The 18,691-nt window shown below is 41.7% G+C and overlaps 1 protein-coding gene and 1 long non-coding RNA gene across 2 annotated transcripts; one reads left to right on the forward strand and one right to left on the reverse strand.

The window, feature by feature from the left end:
- Positions 1-1,348: 1,348 nt before the first annotated feature.
- LOC140126249 (matrix metalloproteinase-21-like) lies at positions 1,349-17,734 on the forward strand. The gene is made up of 8 exons (XM_072145475.1): positions 1,349-1,501; positions 6,805-7,102; positions 10,930-11,578; positions 12,010-12,149; positions 12,269-12,410; positions 12,793-13,050; positions 13,619-13,791; positions 14,521-17,734. Exons 2-8 carry the CDS (start codon positions 6,932-6,934, stop codon positions 14,824-14,826), a joined length of 1,839 nt encoding a protein of 612 aa, XP_072001576.1. The 5' UTR covers positions 1,349-1,501; positions 6,805-6,931; the 3' UTR covers positions 14,827-17,734.
- On the reverse strand, positions 6,811-15,041 carry LOC140126251 (uncharacterized). Its single transcript, XR_011854789.1, has 3 exons — positions 14,976-15,041; positions 14,005-14,118; positions 6,811-7,111 (listed from the first exon to the last, which is right to left on the reverse strand). It is a non-coding gene; the product is annotated as an uncharacterized lncRNA (long non-coding RNA).
- Positions 17,735-18,691: the final 957 nt, after the last annotated feature.

The following is an 18,691-nucleotide window of genomic DNA, read 5'->3' on the forward strand; positions in this document are numbered from 1 at the left end:
AACGCAGAGGCTTGGAGCACTAAGATCCGGCGGGGTTTGCTGGGAGAAGCCGGCTTTTAAGGAAAACCCGGAAGTGGCCAGCGCCAATCAACGGGACGGGAGCAGGAGAGGTAAGTAAGGACCAGGGGTCAGGGCGCTGCCACGGAGAGGGGCACGGGTGTGCCTGTGATCCGATACGTGAATCGCAGGGGCACCCATGACAGGGAAAAGGGCAAAATATCCATATTGCTTTCGCTATACCCATTTTATAACTTCTAAGTAGAGATAAGTGGATCATTCAAGACTTGATTCGTCTCGAGTCTCTGATCCTTTGAAAGCCCGATTATATTGTTTTGTTTATTTTTTACAAATATTTTTTAGGGTTATGGTAAGGGGTAACCCTAATTCTAACCTTAACACAATCCTTAAACCTAAAAAGAAGAAAATGAGATGATGTATATTCGAGGACTAGAGGGGGTTATCTACCAATTTTCAGTATGAGTGAAGGAACATCAGTTAAATCAAAGCGAACCCAAAAAAAAATTGGGTTCGATTTAGAACTGGAAAATCAGCAAATTCGTCAATAAATGAAAGAATACATCCTCTCCTCTCTACTTCTAAGTTACTGACAGACATAAATATATCCCCATATTCCAAGACCCTGTGCCTGTGGGGAAGAACATTGCCATTGAGGCTTTTAGGCTGTGAACAATTGATCTTAGAGCTCAAGTTGTTACCTTTCGAAGTTATAGGTTCAATACCAAACACAGACCTATTTTTTGAAGGAAGTCCCTTCTGTGTCAAGAGAAGCTTCCGGTCAAGAAAGAAGGGGCAAAAACTAAGAGGGTCAAAATCTCAGGGACAAACTGTACTTTGCAAAAAGATTTTTGCCCAGACATCTCTGGTGGATGTCCTGGGTCCTATTCATGGTGCTCCTTGTAGTGACACTTGATGTTGGGATATGTTGGGTAGTTCCATACCAGGACAGCTTGAGTCTGTGAGTATAGAAGTGGGTTCCAATCAGGGAACCTGCTTTATAATGTTCTGATCTTTGTATCAACCTAATTCTACATTACCGAGGACTCCCTGAAAAGTATCTAGACTTGTCTTGAGTCTAGTAAGACTCAACGTTCCATGCCATTACTCCGCATAGGATAAGGATGAGGTCACGTTGGACATTGTCCCATTCCCATCAGTGTAAGTTAATATTACCAAGTCATTGACATAATGAGTGAAGCCTCCTGAGATCCTGGTAGCTGCAGTCTCATAACAGCCAGGACCTGCCCGGCTGTAGACAAGTAGCTTGAGTGCACAGATACACGATTAGGGTTTTTTTTTTTTTGGCATTGCTAGCGCCATTCGTTATAAGCTAACAGCTTGTATGACATCTCAGATGAAAGTTCCTGATTTATTCAAGGGCGGGATCACACATCCCTGCCCTGACCTTGTTAAAGAAGACCCAAGCACAGTAGGCTTCAGACTAACATCAGACGCATCCAGAAGGTGGATCTCAGCTCAGCAAGTGAGTACAACCCAACCCAGACTCGTCTTCTGTCAAGCTCTATGAGGCGGAAAACACACATGCAGTTTTTCATGAAGTTTTTGAAGACTGTATACATTCTTAATATCTCCCATTCCCTTTAAATACCCTTTAAACAGCATTAGTGTTTTCTTGCCTAGAGCTTTAAGGACATAAGGGACTAGAAACTATAGTTATATATATGACATTGTTGGTTATTTGTGTTAAATTTTAACATTGTGCTGCATTTTATTATAGTTCTGGGAGTTTTAGTTGATTTTTTTTTTACTATTTTTTTATTATAATTTTTTTTTACATTTTTTTTATTGTTCTTTTATACTGTTTTTTATATGTTCACTGAAATACAATACGTATTTCTATTTACAAGTTACGTATTTACTATATTATATTACGTATTTACAATAGTAATTACTATTTATGTATAGTACAATTACCTATTGTGGGGGTTTTCTCTTTGACTGGGTTAACAAACAGCAAGTTTTTCTGAATATTTTTGTAGTCATAACTCGAAGTATATCCAGATAATGTAACACAGGACTACAACACTATTGAGTTTCCAAAAAAATCCCTTAAATTGAGGGGTAACCTAGTTGTAGATGATGAATATTAGGTAGGACTTATCCCCCCTGCTGCCTCACAAGACAGTTTTTCCCCCAAAAAATCACATTTTTTTGGGGACTGATCCTTCTCCTGTAATATGAATTACTATGCTAAAAATTTACTGTGATTTTAACCTAAAATTCAGATACGTGGAAGTCCATCAGCTGGGATTTCAGTAAAGGAAATGAGACAGGGATCTGGTCAGGATTGGGTCATTCTTCGATGACCCTTGGGTTCCACCAGATGGACCTCCACCTATGACATGTCTGACGATCATCATTTTTCATGGAAACCTGTTTTCCTGGTGTTCTATGAATTCTTTTGAGAATTTGTAATGGTTTGTTGCGCCCCTTGTAATATTTAGTTGCTGATACCTCCATTGTAAATTAATGGGGTTGACCACTTTTGCCTGGGTTGGCTCGGTACTGATGGTCCTCAAAACCCCAAACTGCAATAGGAGTCAAATGGATGGGTCAGTGGGGTGGCATTAGGCATTAAGAACTTTCAGTGATCTGAGATTGTGGATAGGATCTGTGGTGGGATAACCTATTACAGTGAATAAGGCTGTGAGTCCATGGCGTTGCTGGAGGTCTCTAGTTTGGACCTGTAGTTGGTTTAGGGTCCCAAATTGACCTGACAGGTCCTCTTTAAAGGAAACCTATCATTTGTTTTCATGCATTATGAACCAAACATACCTTGAAAATGCTGTAGCTACACTGATGCAGAAACATATCTTGTTTAATCTTGAAAAAACAAGTATACAATGATATTAATGAGGCTCTATCGCTCCTGTGCCTGGTCAGATGCTTCTTCTCTTACCCTAATTATGCACTGCTCCAGAGAATGATATATTAGCTGACAGACAGAAGTAATCAATCGCTGCACCATCCCACAGCTGCTGTGTATGAGTTATTCAGCTCAGGTTGATTAGTCCTGTCTGGACAGCTCAGAAAGCTCCGTGTACATAAATACTGTGTTTATGTACTGCAGCCAGCCAGGGCACCCAGCTTTCCCAAGGTCCAGAATTTTATAATTGTTTCTTCAGCAAAACCACTTGGATCAGGGATTAAACAAGATATGTTTCTGCATCAGTGTAGCTACAGCTCAATGTATGTTTGGTTCCCAATGCATAAGAGAAATAACATTTTTTAGCACAAAGGTATATTACTAGGGCATATAAAATAGAATTTATGGATGATACAGCCACGAGGAATATACCACGATATCTACTTCAGTAAGACGATTCCCAGTGATAGATTTCCCTTAAAGCAAAGAGGAATTAATAACAGCTTGTCAGCAGCTGATAGGTTCCCCATCCAGATCCTTTATTTTTGTACATTTTTTTGATTTTTATAAATAAGTATATGTTATAGAAAATGAAAGGTAAAGATAGAAAAGTTCAGTAAGGTAAAACGGTGTTAAGATATAAGGGGGAAGGGGCTGAGTGTCTGCAGTTCATCATTAAGGAAGACATTTTGGTCATGACAGAGGATAAAAGTGTATAATAAATCTACCATTATGGTTCATTGTGAGGTACGGGAAGAGTAGCCATTAGGACTGGTAGATATTTAGGAGAAAGTGTTTTATAAATGTGTTTCAGTGTTCAGTACATAAGAAAACCTCATATTGTAATCTGTGCCTGCACATAGGACACTATGTATAATCTCCTCAGCTCCTCCTGCTCTATAACATGCTTCCTGCAGATAGGACACTATGTACAATCTCCTCAGCTCCTCCTGCTCTATAACATGCTGCCTGCAGATAAGACACTATGTACAATCTGCTCAGCTCCTCCTGCTCTATAACATTCTGCCTGCAGATAGGACACTATGTACAATCTCCTCAGCTCCTCCTGCTCTATAACATGCTGCCTGCAGATAGGACATTATGTACAATATGCTCAGCTCCTCCTGCTCTATAACATGATACATGTAGATAGGACACTATGTTCAACCTGATCTGTTAATCCTGCTCTATAACATGCTGCCCACAGACAGGACACTATGTGCAATGAGCTTTGATCGTCCTGCTCTATAACATGCTGCCCACAGATATGACTCTATGTACTATGTGCTAAGCTCCTCCTGCTCTATAACATGCTGCCTGCAGATATGACACTATGTACAATCTGCTCAGCTCCTCCTGCTCTATAACATGAAGCATGTAGATAGGACAATGGGGGTCATTTACTAAGGGCCCAAATCGCGTTTTAAAGGCGGGTTACGCAAAGTTTTCCGTTTTGCGCCGATTTTCCCTGTATTGCTAGATTCTGGCGCACGCGACGGAAATCGGGGGGAGTGGCCGAACGAAAACCCGACGGATTCGGAAAAACCGCTGCATTTAAAAAACAAAAACGTGTCGCGGGACACGCGCTTACCTTCACCAAGTATACCTTCAGCGCAGCAGCGACACCTGGTGGACGTCGGAGGAACTGCCTTAGTGAAGACCCGAATCCACCGCAGAGAACGCGCCGCTGGATCGCGAATGGACCGGTTAAGTAAATCTGCCCCAATATGTTCAACCTGATCTGTTAACCCTGCTCTATAACATGCTGCCCACAGATTGGACTCTATGTACTGTCTGCTCAGCTCCTCCTGCTTCTATATAACAAGCTGCCTGCATGTAGGGCACTATATACAATCTGCTCAGCTCCTCCTGCTCTATAATATGCTGCCTGCAGAAAAAACACTATGTACAATCTGCTCAGTTCCTCCTGCTCTATAACATGCTGCCTGCAGATAGGACACTATGTACAATCTGCTCAGCTCCTCTTGCTCTGTAACATGATGCCTACAGAAAGGACACTATATAAAATCTGCTAAGCTCCTCCTGCTCTATAACATGCTGCCTGCAGATAGGACACTATGTACAATCTGTTCAGCTCCTCCTGCTCTATAACATGCTGCCTGCAAATAGGCCACTATGTACAATCTGCTCAGCTCCTCCTGCTCTATAACATGATGCCTGCAGATAGGACACTATATACAATCTGTTCAGTTCCTCCTGCTCTATAATATGCTGCCTGCAGATAGGACACTATGTACAATCTGCTTAGCTCCTCCTGCTCTATAACATGATGCCTGCAGATAGGACACTATGTACAATCTGATCAGCTCCTCCTGCTCTATAACATGCTGCCTGCAGATAGGACACTATGTACAATCTGCTCAGCTCCTCTTGCTCTGTAACATGATGCCTACAGAAAGGACACTATATAAAATCTGCTAAGCTCCTCCTGCTCTATAGCATGCTGCCTGCAGATAGGACACTATGTACAATCTGTTCAGCTCCTCCTGCTCTATAACATGCTGCCTGCAAATAGGCCACTATGTACAATCTGCTCAGCTCCTCCTGCTCTATAACATGATGCCTGCAGATAGGACACTATGTACAATCTGTTCAGTTCCTCCTGCTCTATAATATGCTGCCTGCAGATAGGACACTATGTACAATCTGCTTAGCTCCTCCTGCTCTATAACATGCTGCCTGCAGATAGGCCACTATGTACAATCTGCTTAGCTCCTCCTGCTCTATAACATGCTGCCTGCAGATAGGCCACTATGTACAATCTGCTTAGCTCCTCCTGCTCTATAACATGCTGCCTGCAGATAGGCCACTATGTGCAATCTGCTTAGCTCCTCCTGCTCTATAACACGCTGCCTGCAGATAGGACACTTTGTACAATCTGCTTAGCTCCTCCTGCTCTATAACATTATGCCTGCAGATAGGACACTATGTACAATCTGATCAGCTCATCCTGCTCTATAATATGCTGCCTGCAGATAGGACACTATGTACAATCTGATCAGCTCATCCTGCTCTATAATATGCTGCCTGCAGATAGGACACTATGTACAATCTGCTCAGCTCCTCCTACTCTATAACATGCTGCCTGTAGATAGGACACTATGTACAATCTGCTTAGCTCCTCCTGCTCTATAACATGCTGCCTGCAGATAGGACACTATGTACAATCTGCTAAGCTCCTCCTGCTCTATAACATGCTGCCTGCAGATAGGACACTATGTACAATCTGTTCAGCTCCTCCTGCTCTATAACATGCTGCCTGCAGATAGGACACTATGTACAATCTGCTCAGCTTCTCCTGCTCTATAACATGCTGCCTGCAGATAGGACACTATGTACAATCTGCTCAGCTCCTCCTGCTCTATAACATGCTGCCTGCAGATAGGACACTATGTACAATCTGTTCAGCTCCTCCTGCTCTATAACATGCTGCCTGCAGATAGGCCACTATGTACAATCTGCTTAGCTCCTCCTGCTCTATAATATGCTGCCTGCAGATAGGACACTATGTACAATCTGCTTAGCTCCTCCTGCTCTATAACATGCTGCCTGCAGATAGGCCACTATGTACAATCTGCTTAGCTCCTCCTGCTCTATAACATGCTGCCTGCAGATAGGCCACTATGTACAATCTGATCAGCTCCTCCTGCTCTATAACATGCTGCCTGCAGATAGGCCACTATGTACAATCTGATCAGCTCCTCCTGCTCTATAACATGCTGCCTGCAGATAAGAAAAGCTCTTCAACCATTAACCCTTTCAATAAGAGCATGAATGATAAATGATAGGACCTCTGTGCCGGCCCTGTGCAGGTATTACATCTCACCCCCTGGAGTCGCACAGGAATTGTATAATAAGATTAATTATTTTTTGTTTAGATTTGACAGGAATCAAGTTTTGAAGAATTTTTTAAAACTTGACAAAAGAAAGAGGAACGTTTCCTGACACTACAAGAAATTGTAACGCCGATCACATGAAAACAGAAGACGATCTGGTACAACTGGTATGGAGCAAGTTGTTGGCCTGAAAATTGTGTTAATCCTGATAAGTTCCCCCTACCTCCTATTCCTGAAGGGGACCAGCTCCGAGAAGCTCTTCCATAACAGGGATCATTCGGATCTTGAGTTACAAAATCATCCGCAAGCCGGAGCCATCCTGACCCCGGAAGCTGCACAGGTACGGGCTCTGTACCAATGGAGAACACACCAAGCTTGTGTTACAATGTATACCGTAGTACAAAACTACACATTTTGGCTACTATTTTGCATATCTGTAAAATTTCGGAAATCTTAGCCTTGTACTTTTTATCTATTTTCAAGTAATGGGTCGTTTGCGAACGAGCCGGCACAAAAAAACGGCTCATTTATGTGAACAATGTGAGCCGGCTCACTAAACCCCGCCCCTAAATGGCTCACCACGCCCCCTTTAACCAGATAATATCGAGTTAAAAGTGGAGCGATGTGGGGTGACTGACTGGCCTGCGGCTCCCTATTATATATTTATAATAGGGAGCCATTTAGGAGCCACAAGAGGCGGCTCTTCTTAGTGAGCGGAGCCTAATGAGCCAGCTCACTAAGAAGAGCCGGAATTCCCAGCACTACTTTTTTCAGCACCAGAGAACAGCGAATACATGCAGTCCCCAAGTTACGTACAAGATAGGGTCCGGAGGTTTGTTCTTAAGTTGAATTTGTATGTAAGTCGGAACTGTATATATTATAATTGATATTCTAGACAAATTTTTGTTTTTGCTCCAGTGACAAATTTTTAGCTGTAATGGGACCAAGGATTATCAATAAATCTTCATTACAGACACCTTACAGCTGATCATTGCAGTCTGGGACTATAGTAACATCCAGAGAGCTTCACCAGAGGTCACAGTGGGCAGAGAGGTCCGTCTGTAAGTCAGGTGTCCTTAAGTAGGGGACCGCCTATACACCCAAAAACGTTATTCTGTACTGTGTAACCTAACCAATTGGAACTAGGGCGGCTTCCAAGGACACTTGGGTCGCCCTATGGGTCAGAAGCAAAGGAAAGGTCAGGGTAGGCGGAGCTTAACCCCTTAACGATTAAAAATTTTACATTTTTGAGTTTTAATTTTTCACTCCCCACCTTCAAAAATTCTAGAACTTTTTTTATTATTCTGTGCACAGAGCTGTGTGACGGCTTGTCTGCTGCTTAACAAATTCCCCTTCAAAATGATATTAATATAGTAATATTACATGTGCCGAGTACTGGGAAGCGGAAAATAATTCCAAATGCAGTGAAATTGATGAAAACATGCATTTGCGCCATTTTCTTGTGGGCTAGGATTTTACGGCTTTCACTGTGCGCCCCAAATGACATGTCTACTTTATTCTTTGGGTCGGTCGATCACGGGGATACCAAATTTATATAGGTTTTATTGTGTTTTCATACATTTACAAAAAAAAAATTTTTTAATTGTTCATTTTGCCATCTTCTGGCGCTAATAATTTTTTTATACTTTGATGTACGGAGCTGTATGCAATGTCATTTTTTTGCGACTTTTTATGCAGTTTTTAATGCTACCATTTTGAGGACTGCACGGCCTTTTGATCATTTGTTATACAAATTTTTATATGTTGCAAAATGGAAAAAAAAGGGGCATTTTCGAATTTGGGCACTATTTTCCTGTTACGGGGTTAAACATTGGGAATAACCGTTATCATATTTTGATCGATTGGACATTTGTGGAACACGGCAATACCTAGGGTTCTAGTGAAAGGGGCTAATAGAATTTTTATTTGTTTTTTATTTATTTATTTTTATTTTTTTTACTATTTTTCAGACCCCTTAGGGCACTTTAACCCTAGGTTGTCTGATTGAGCCTACCATATACTGCCATATGGGTAGTGTACTAATCATGAATAACAATGTGCCACTGGCACATTGTAACGAGTGATCAGCTGCTATACAGTGTCTGGTCTTACAAAGCAACAGATCGTCACTCCCCAATGACGTCACAGGGAGCAACGATTGAAACCATGATGGCGGTGGCCAAGCAAAGCTGTAGCACCGATTGGGTGTTGCCAGTGGGCCCTCTCCGAAATCCGTAGATATGTCACATGTCGTTAAAGGGAACCTGTCACCAGGAATTTGCCTAATAAACCACTACCAGTATATTGTCAAACGGCGTAACACCTTCTAGTTTTTCTTTCTTTCATGGTTCTGTGGTCATGGCATCATCCAGAAAATCAACTTTAAAGTTAGATCTTGACTTGAGTGCTAAAATCTCCACCTACTTGACTTTATACATTCAGTTTACATCTTACTTCAAAGTTGATTTTCTGGATGATGCCACCACACTGGGTCATGAAAGTAACGCAATCTGGAAGGTGTTCAGTTGCTTGGCAACATACTGATTATGGTTTATTAGGCCAAATTGTACTGACAGGTTCCCTTTAAGGGGTTACGCATAGTCAGGTCAAAGTTCAGGACGTGATTTAGAGATTCATAGAGAGAAATATCTGAGGTCATTACTAGATTACTGCAGGAACTAAATAGCAGGGCAGATCCAGCAGGAGTATCATAAATGGTGTGAGAATACCCCCTTATAGACGAAGGAGGATGTAATCATAGTTTAGAAGATAACCTTTTCAAGTGGAAGAACCAACACCATCATATATATAGTATTTATACAGAAAAATGAAACTGATAAAATCTGAGCAGAACCATGACTGAGGAATGAGTGTAAACATCCTTGAAGCGCATCTCCACCAAGCACCACCAAGTGTGTACACAACGCAGGGAGGGAGAAGCATTTTTCATGTAGGTTTGGCTGTAAAATTCATCACAAATATTTCTAACACCTCCACAGAAATGATAGCGGAGAGCCATAATCCCTGGAAGGATAGTCGGACCACACGAAGGAATTTTTGCTGCTGGGTTAGAAGATACAGTCAGGAAGCCATGCCCAACGTTCCGATTTCGGGACACAAATTATAGACTTATTTTTGATCTCATAAAAAGTTCAAAATAATAGTACTAGGGTGTGCCAGTTTTTGGCTTCATGTAATGGTCACTAAAGGTCAACGATGAGTGGAGTCATGAGTTGACACGGAGAAGGGTATAGTCTCCATCAAGATGTGACAAAAATGAGACAGTGGGAGTGGACCCACCATGTCACCAAACTGGTTTGACTTGGGACTACTTCTCAGTGTGTTATCTACGTGATCCCCCTCTTTCACACTGACTTTTCCATAGTACTAGGGTGTGCCAGTTTTTGGCTTCAAGTAATGGTCACTAAAGGTCAACGATGAGTGGAGTCATGAGTTGACACGGAGAAGGGTATAGTCTCCATCAAGATGTGACAAAAATGAGACAGTGGGAGTGGACCCACCATGTCACCAAACTGGTTTGACTTGGGACTACTTCTCAGTGTGTTATCTACGTGATCCCCCTCTTTCACACTGACTTTTCCATAGAAGACCACCTGACCATTACATGGGGGACATTGGTGGACATCTAATTCCTGCCAAAATACTGCCCCTACTTAGAGACATTGGGACTTGAGGTAACATTGAATGGAAAATCCACAAGTAACTTCCCCATAAAATAAGAATTTCCCTTTTCGCCAACTTCACTAAATCCATCTCTTTAGTAGGTATTGTTCCACTGGCGCCCACAAGTCTAATTTTCTAAGGGTTTGACAGTCACTGACTATGTATGGTACCAGAACCAAACTTCTTGAGAAAGAAGGATGGGTCCCTCCTACTGACTTTCAGTTCTAAAGTTTGAAGACATTTGGATGACCTTCATGATTTCAGGTGTGAGGTTCCTCTCCTAATTATCTCTGCAGGGTAGTATAAAACTTGTGTCGTTTGGGTGGTCATCCTCAAGCCCCGGGCTTCTGCCCAAATTGCCCATATTATAATAGCTTGTTCCGGAGTTGTCATAAGTTCCAATAATAACAGGATTGTTGGGGGAATGCAGTTGTAATAAAACCTATAAAAGTTTTAATATCCTTATTTCAATCTTTTCGACAGCAATACCTGGTGAAATATGGATGGGTAGCACCAGTAAATTGGGAGGAACAAGCATTTAGAGACATTCCTGAATTTGACCCAGCCCCCCAAGATGTTTCTCAACTCATGTCAGAAGGGGACTCAGAAGAACGAACAATTTTCACATCTCCCAATAAGACTGAAGTCAATCCAGATTTTTCAGAGTCTTTGAAAAAATTTCAAGAAGCCAATGGACTGAACATAACCGGAATCCTGGATAACCCAACCAAGCAGGCCATGAACAAGCCTCGCTGTGGAGTTCCTGATATAAAAGCACCATCAAAGCGTAAAAATTCAACATTGAGTCTCTGGGCTACAAACGAAACTCATCACGACTCCTCAAACACAGAAAACCCTCGAGGGAAGAGAAGTGTTTTGTCCAAACTGGTTGGCCACTTTAGGAGAAAACGGGACAACAGACATGCGGTGGAAAATGATAATCCATTGAGTTTTTCAAAGAGAACACTGAAGTGGAGGCTTATGGGGGAAGGATACAGCATGCAGTTGACTATTGAGCAACAGAGGAGAATACTCAACACTGCTTTCCGAATGTGGAGTGAGGTGATACCATTACAGTTCGAAGAGGACCTCACAGGAGAAGACATAGACATTCGAGTTGGCTTCGGCACAGGCAGGTTAAACCTTTTTTCCATTGATATATCAATGTAAGAACTTCTAAGAGGTCATTTGTTGACCTTACCTTAGGATAGGCCAATCATGATCATTATTAGTAAGGGTGACCCGACTCCTTCACTACAGTAGGGACCTAGCTAGTAAGGCTCTGTCTGGTGCTACAGCACGTAATAGATGGACATTAGGCAGTAGCACCAGACCCAGTGTCATAAACAGTTCTCACTGTGTTAGGCGTCTTATGACGTCTAAGACTCAGGTCCATACTTTGCAGTTTATAACCTCTATACCATTTCGGGTATGTAATCTGAATTGTCTGATCACTGGGGCTTTAATACCTGGGAATTTTGATGATCACAACTAGTTCCGTAAGTGGCTGATCAGTGGAAATGTGACGTTTTAGATGATTCTAATTTGTTTTGTTTTTTACAGGCCAACATCTCGGTTGCTCCCAAGCATTCGATGGGGTTGGACAGCAGTTTGCACACGCCTGGTATCTAGGAGACATTCATTTCGATGACGATGAACATTTTGTCGGGCCGAGTAGTGAGCAAGGAATCAGTCTCTTGAAGGTGCGTCTATGATGGAGGTCATTGGCCAGTCCCCTGCTCTGATGTTAGAAGATAATAAGGGAAACATAGGCTTTTAGTGTTGATACAAGTTTATAGCATTTTTATGTTACTTTTTGTAGGTTGCAGTTCACGAAATTGGCCATGCCCTTGGTCTACCCCATATCAATCGCCAAGGATCAGTAATGCAACCAAACTACACCCCTCAAGGAAAGCATTTTGAGCTGGACTGGGAAGACAGAAAAACCGTGCAGAAAAAATATGGTAATTGCAAGTTCATGTCAGTTAAGACCTAAGACTCAGTCCATTGGAGCCTCCGTTAGAGTTTATGTCATATTTGACAGAAGATGTATCACAGTTCGTCCAAATGATGAACCTAATGATGCACCTAGTGTAGACTGGATCCATTAGTGTATCCTAGACTGGATCCATTGGGATTCCATTGGTGGCAGTCATATGATGTACCCCATTGAGGATAAAAGTCTGAACAAAGCGTAATATGTCAATCAACAGTTTCTAATTTTTTTAAACAGCATAATTTAATGCTCCTGGACCCTGAATATGGGTCTTCATATGTCCTAAAGAGGCCTCTGGGCTACTACTCTGTAACAACTAGCTCCTCAAATTGTTGTCCTTCCCCCTTCAGGTGCCTGTGATGGAAGCTTCAGCACCGTTTTTGATTGGGTGAGGAAGGAACGAAAATTAAGTGGGGAAGTTGTCTACAGGTTCAACACCTATTTCTTCAAGACCAGCTGGTACTGGATGTATGAAAACAAAAGTAACAGAACTAGGTTTGGGGACCCTCTTCCCATCAAGACGGGGTGGAAAGGGCTTCCAGAAAACAACATTGATGCTTACGTTCATGTCTGGACTCGAAATATTGATGCACAATATTTCTTCAAAGGTAAAGAAAGTTACATAACATCTGGTATATAAGTTTATTCATTAGGCTATATTCACACGAACGTATGGGGGATAGATATACGACAGACGTATACACGGCTGACGTATATATGTCCCCCATACATGGCAATGGGCACACGTGCGGCACCGTACCGTTCCGTAGCTGGGTGAAAGATAGGACATGTCCTATCGTTCCCAATAATACGACGCCGTAGCCATATATATCGCTATAGAGAGGGGCGGGAGTGAGCGGCTAGGATTAGGACATCTGGGGCCCACCAGATAAGATTGTTCCAGGGACCACCCTTCATCCTCTAGGAAATAAACCCTAGAAACCTCCAAATTAGGTTGTCTTCTGCTGTCTCTATGGTGCTCAGTATTAGGTTAGAGCCTTGGCCCATCGGAGGATCCTCCGGGACTCTGATGGGCCAGTCCGACACTGGGTATAAAGAATTATACCTTAGAGGATTTCCCAACATACTGTATATCTCAAATATTATTCAAGGCATAGGCACACAAAGGTACTAGAAAACCAGAATATCTAATTTGGATATTTATTTCTATGAAAGGTACTCAAGTTTGGCGTTATGACCCTGAGAAAGACATGGCATATACTGAAGACTGGAAGAAGAATAAGTACCCTCAGCTGATATCAGATGTCTTCCCTGGAGCCCCAAGTCCCGTTGACGCAGCTTTATTCGAAAGCAAAGACAGACTCATATACTTCTTTAGGGGAAACAATGTAAGTAATCTCCTCTACATATCTCACTATGCATAAGTTATGGTCCTTTCTCCACAACTATACCATAACTTATCTGCCATCTCCATCTTCATTGCGGACCTTTCACCACCTACATTAACTCCAACTGTGTCATCCTATAAAGGGGTCTCCAGTAATCTAAAAAACTTCTAGAGGACTAAGGCATGAGTGGGGAAAAGAATAAAGCATACTTACTGTACCTGCCTGGTCTGTCTCCTGGTTCCCACATTGCGCCGTTACTTCTGGGTTTTTAGCTTCTGCGTCCAGGCAGTTCTGGGTGGTCATGGCCAACAAGTGGCCTCCTCAGACCTGTAGATAACAAAGGAAGTTATCTCCTATGGAGAATGGAAGTTTAGTTCCGTGGTCATTGGCTGAAGCGGGTCCCTTGACCTCACCAGAACTTCCTGTCACACACAGTGCCTAAAACAGGAAGACCCGAAGCAACGTGGGAACTGGGAGACGGAGCAGTATAAGTATGCTTTATTTTTTCCCCCACTCAGATTCTCAGAAACCCCTTTGCCACTACTGATTGATACTACTTATTACTACTGATAGTAATTGAAATTTTTTCTGTGGTCCCAACCGATCCAGAGTAATCAACCTCTAAACCTTCCAATGTCTACCATCAGATGGGTGGCACCAGACCTGCACCTGTACTTGACACATTCCGTATACCCAGCACTTATATCTAGATCTCTCATATTTTTTTAGGTAACTGCCTTCAGTATAGAGAAGAACAAGGTGACCGATAATTTCCCAAAACGGATTATAGACGTCTTCCCACCGGTGGACCCTTCAGACCACCCAGTCGGATACATCGATGCCGTCTACTACTCGTACACTTACAAATCCACATATTTCATCAAAAACAGTTATTTCTGGAAAATGGTCAAAGAGGACGACCGACAAGCCAACGCGTCACTGCCTGTGAATGGACTATGGCCTAGGAGGAAGATCAACTCCAAGTGGTACGATATCTGTGATGTCCACCCGTCTGTTCTCTTCAATACGACCTAGGCTTGTGGCCCGGGGTGTTTATTATCATGTTCCAGCCCACTGTATCAGGACTTTTCTGAGGCAACACAGAGGCCGGGCTGTCATGGCTTCTCTCAAAAACCCTTAATATAATGAACACATCCTTCTGTAGGACATATGTTACCACATACAAAGTGTGTACATCCCACCGCTTCAGGTCTTGTTCTGTTCTATGTCTAATCCTGTTAGAAAACAAGATGCGACTCACCACAGAGAGGTCACTATGGAAACAAAATGGCCGCCACTAGGCCTGTATTCAGTGTAATGTTCTGAAGCTCAGCATGTACCCACAGTAGGTCCCTATAGAGGGTTATTGGGAACCTAGGAGGATGGGGTACATCAGATATAAAGTGAGATTTACCAATGACATGTTAAAAGAAGAACTTATACTATATAAAGTCCATTTTTGGTGACGATTTATTGTAACCTACATAGGGATCCCTGACTAGAATTTGACAAATAACAAATGGGTGAGAAAGATGAGAAGCCTCATCTATTTGTAGGCAGCCATCTCCTCATATATTCCTCTCTCCCTATAAAGCATACATGCACACTCGGCCATGCTAAACATGATAATGTAGAGGATGTGAGAGGGGATGTTCAAAACATAACTTTATATAACTTCTTAATACAGGCAAAAAAAATTTCCAAATTCCCTACATCATCATCACTGCCACATAATAATAATCATATATCATAATTATATTATAGAATGCCAAATGTGCACCACAAAATCACCCTAGACCACCAGGGAAATGAAATACTGATCTGTAGCCATGCTAGGGCACCTTGGAGAATCCATATCGATATTAATCCCTTCATCACCCCAGACCACTAGACATACTAAATGTTAGTATTATATAATATGGAATATGCAGCACTAAACAACCCCAGACCACTAGACATACTGACTAGTAGTATTATATAATGTTAAACATGAATCATTACACAACCCTAGGACACCAGGAATCCCTTCATCATCCCAGACCACTAGACACACTAACACTAACCACTAGGTATATTAAAAAGCTTATTGTAGTATTATATTATATGAAATTTGCACCACTAGACCACCAGGGATCCCTTTATCAGCGCAAATGACCAGGAATAATTGGCTTTAACCGCTAACTCTAGTTTTAAATAATACTAACTTACCACCACCCTAGACCTCCTGGGATGTTGCACATTAGTCCTTGACCATCCTTAAACAGCCTAATAATTAATTAACCCCTTTCTAACCCTTAGCCCACCTGGCATATGTTTTTTTTTAATGATTTCACAGTATTTAATGATTAACACAAAACCACGCTAGACCTCCATTAATATTAAATATTGCCCTATAACCATCCTGATTTATTTCAAGGCTCAGGCAGACAATGTTTTCACAACTATATATTATATAGGATATATATAGGATTAAATATAAAGAACTAAACCCCTTTATGTCTCCATATAATGACCATATTAAAGGGCATCTACCACCAGGATGAAGGGCTGTATGCAAATGAGCCTGAGGGGCTCCAGGTCCATCAGTGTTTAATTGAGCCTGGAGCTCCTCAGGCTCATTTGCACACAGCATTTCATCCTGGTGGTAATGTCCTTTAAGCTTACCATATAAATCCCTTCATCACCCAAGACCACCAGGCATCTTAGGCTTTAATCACTAATAATATTACGGTATATTATATGAAAACCCCTCTAGCCTCCCAGGGATATTACATATTAACCTATGATCAACCTCTGCCACCATGGATAATTGACCTCTTTATAACCCTAGACCACCAGGACTCCCAGATTTTAACTATATTGTTATACAATATCAGAATATTGGATATTAGATACTTGCCTATAATCATTCATGGTCACAGTGGATAATTAATATCAATTTTAACCACTCTCTAAATGGACTTTATATAGAACATTCTAGAACAAACTATTTAGTCTGACGGAAGCATAACTTTTGCTAGATGTGTGTGTTTTTTGACTGAAAACTTAAAGGAGACCTACCAGAAGAACAATCCTTGGGTGGACACCATTAGCGGAGATTTATCATAATTGTCTGATGTAAAACTTAAGACAACTGAAATGTAAACAGTGATTTGGGCAAGAAGTGTTGTCATAGTAGTGCAACCTTAAAGAGAATCTTTTATTACCTCTTTGTACCACTTAAAAGGTGCCGCTCCACGAATTCCAGAATAGTTGGAATTTTTTCTCTATCATCTACCATTCCTGAGCAATCAGTGATGCCAATTACAGCTCTGGATATGCAGATTTAGCGCTTCACTGTCAGCTGGGAAGTACCAGACTTCCCAGGAACGCCCACCTGACAACAAAGAGACTAATTTGCATACACACTGCTTAAACTACAGACAGCGATAACTGCGGAACGGTGAGGGCTAGAGAAAAAATTCCAAGTGCGTCAGAATCAGTGGAGTGGCGCCAATTAAGTAGTGAACGGACTTCTAAGAGTCAGACTGGTATTTCTACTGCTAGATTTCCAATAAGTACTGTCTTTTAGTAGGTAGGTTTTTTTTTTTTTTTTTTTCTGACGTGGAACCATAGGAGTGATCTATTTTGCTGCTATGATTTAGTAGGTACGTAGAGGACCACATTAACCGTAACATCATATTTATTTAACCCTTTTCTTCCCAAATATTTATGTTATCCTATATATTCCTGAAACTGTAAGGCATGTATAAGGCTCATGTTGGACATCATAACTTCATATTGTAAGACCATATCCCCGACAAAGACACAACATACCATACCGGCTGTCCGTGTCGCTACATAACTATACTCACTTTTAGGATACGATTCTTGTTCCATCTAAGATTTCATATCCTGCCAGTATATGATTTCAATTGTGCGAATAAAAGGTTAATTCACTGTATGGCTGATTCATTGTACAAACTTTTTAGAAATCCATTTAAAAGGGTTAAACGGGTTGATGCAAAAGGATTGCACATGTTGGATTCAGCATACCCAGTCATCTTATGTATAGAGCAAGTCTTCTGACTCTACCCTGACAGATAAAGCCAGGGGAAGGATCAGACATGTTAGATTTCAGCATGCCCAGTCATCTTATGTATATAGAGGCCCTTCTGACTCTCCCATGAGAGGTGAAGCCATAGGAAAGATCAGACATGTTAGATTTCAACATGCCCAGTCATCTTATGTATGTAGCGTGTCTCCCTTACTGATGAAGCCAGAGGAAGGATCAGACATGTTAGATTTCAGCATGCCCAGTCATCTTATGTATATAGAGGCCCTCTGACTCTCCACTGAGAGGTGAAGCCATAGGAAAGATCAGACATGTTAGATTTCAACATGCCCAGTCATCTTATGTATGTAGCGTGTCTCCCTTACTGATGAAGCCATAGGAAAGATCAGACATGTTAGATTTCAACATGCCCAGTCATCTTATGTATGTAGCGTGTCTCCCTTACTGATGAAGCCATAGGAAAGATCAGACATGTTAGATTTCAACATGCCCAGTCATCTTATGTATAAAGTGTCTTTACCTTGAAAGACTAAACCAGAGGAAGGAACAGACATGTTGGACTTCAGCATTTCCAATCATCTTAAGTATATAATGTGTCTACCTTACTGATGTAGCCAGAGGAAGGATCAGACATATCAGATTTCAGTATGCCCAGTCATCTTACATACATAGCAGTCCTTCTGATGCCCGGGAAGGAATGAGATATGATGGATTTCAACATTCCCAGGTACCTGTATATACATACAACCCCCTGACTAATGAAGCCGAGGCAGGATCAGACATGTCAGATGTCAGCATGTCCAGTCATCTTATGTATAGAACACTCCTGCTGATGCCATTGGAAGG

The sequence above is a fragment of the Engystomops pustulosus genome, chromosome 4 (assembly GCF_040894005.1).
Source record: "Engystomops pustulosus chromosome 4, aEngPut4.maternal, whole genome shotgun sequence".
NCBI lineage: Eukaryota > Metazoa > Chordata > Amphibia > Anura > Leptodactylidae > Engystomops > Engystomops pustulosus.

What these genes read in the sequence shown, in the direction of transcription:
- LOC140126249 (XM_072145475.1), top strand. Translation starts at nt 6,932, where the DNA reads ATGGAGCAAGTTGTTGGCCTGAAAATTGTGTTAATCCTGATAAGTTCC. An exon ending in TCGAGTTGGCTTCGGCACAG is followed by an intron (nt 11,579 to 12,009) that starts GCAGGTTAAACC and finishes TGTTTTTTACAG; the next exon opens with GCCAACATCTCGGTTGCTCC. An exon ending in AACCGTGCAGAAAAAATATG is followed by an intron (nt 12,411 to 12,792) that starts GTAATTGCAAGT and finishes TTCCCCCTTCAG; the next exon opens with GTGCCTGTGATGGAAGCTTC.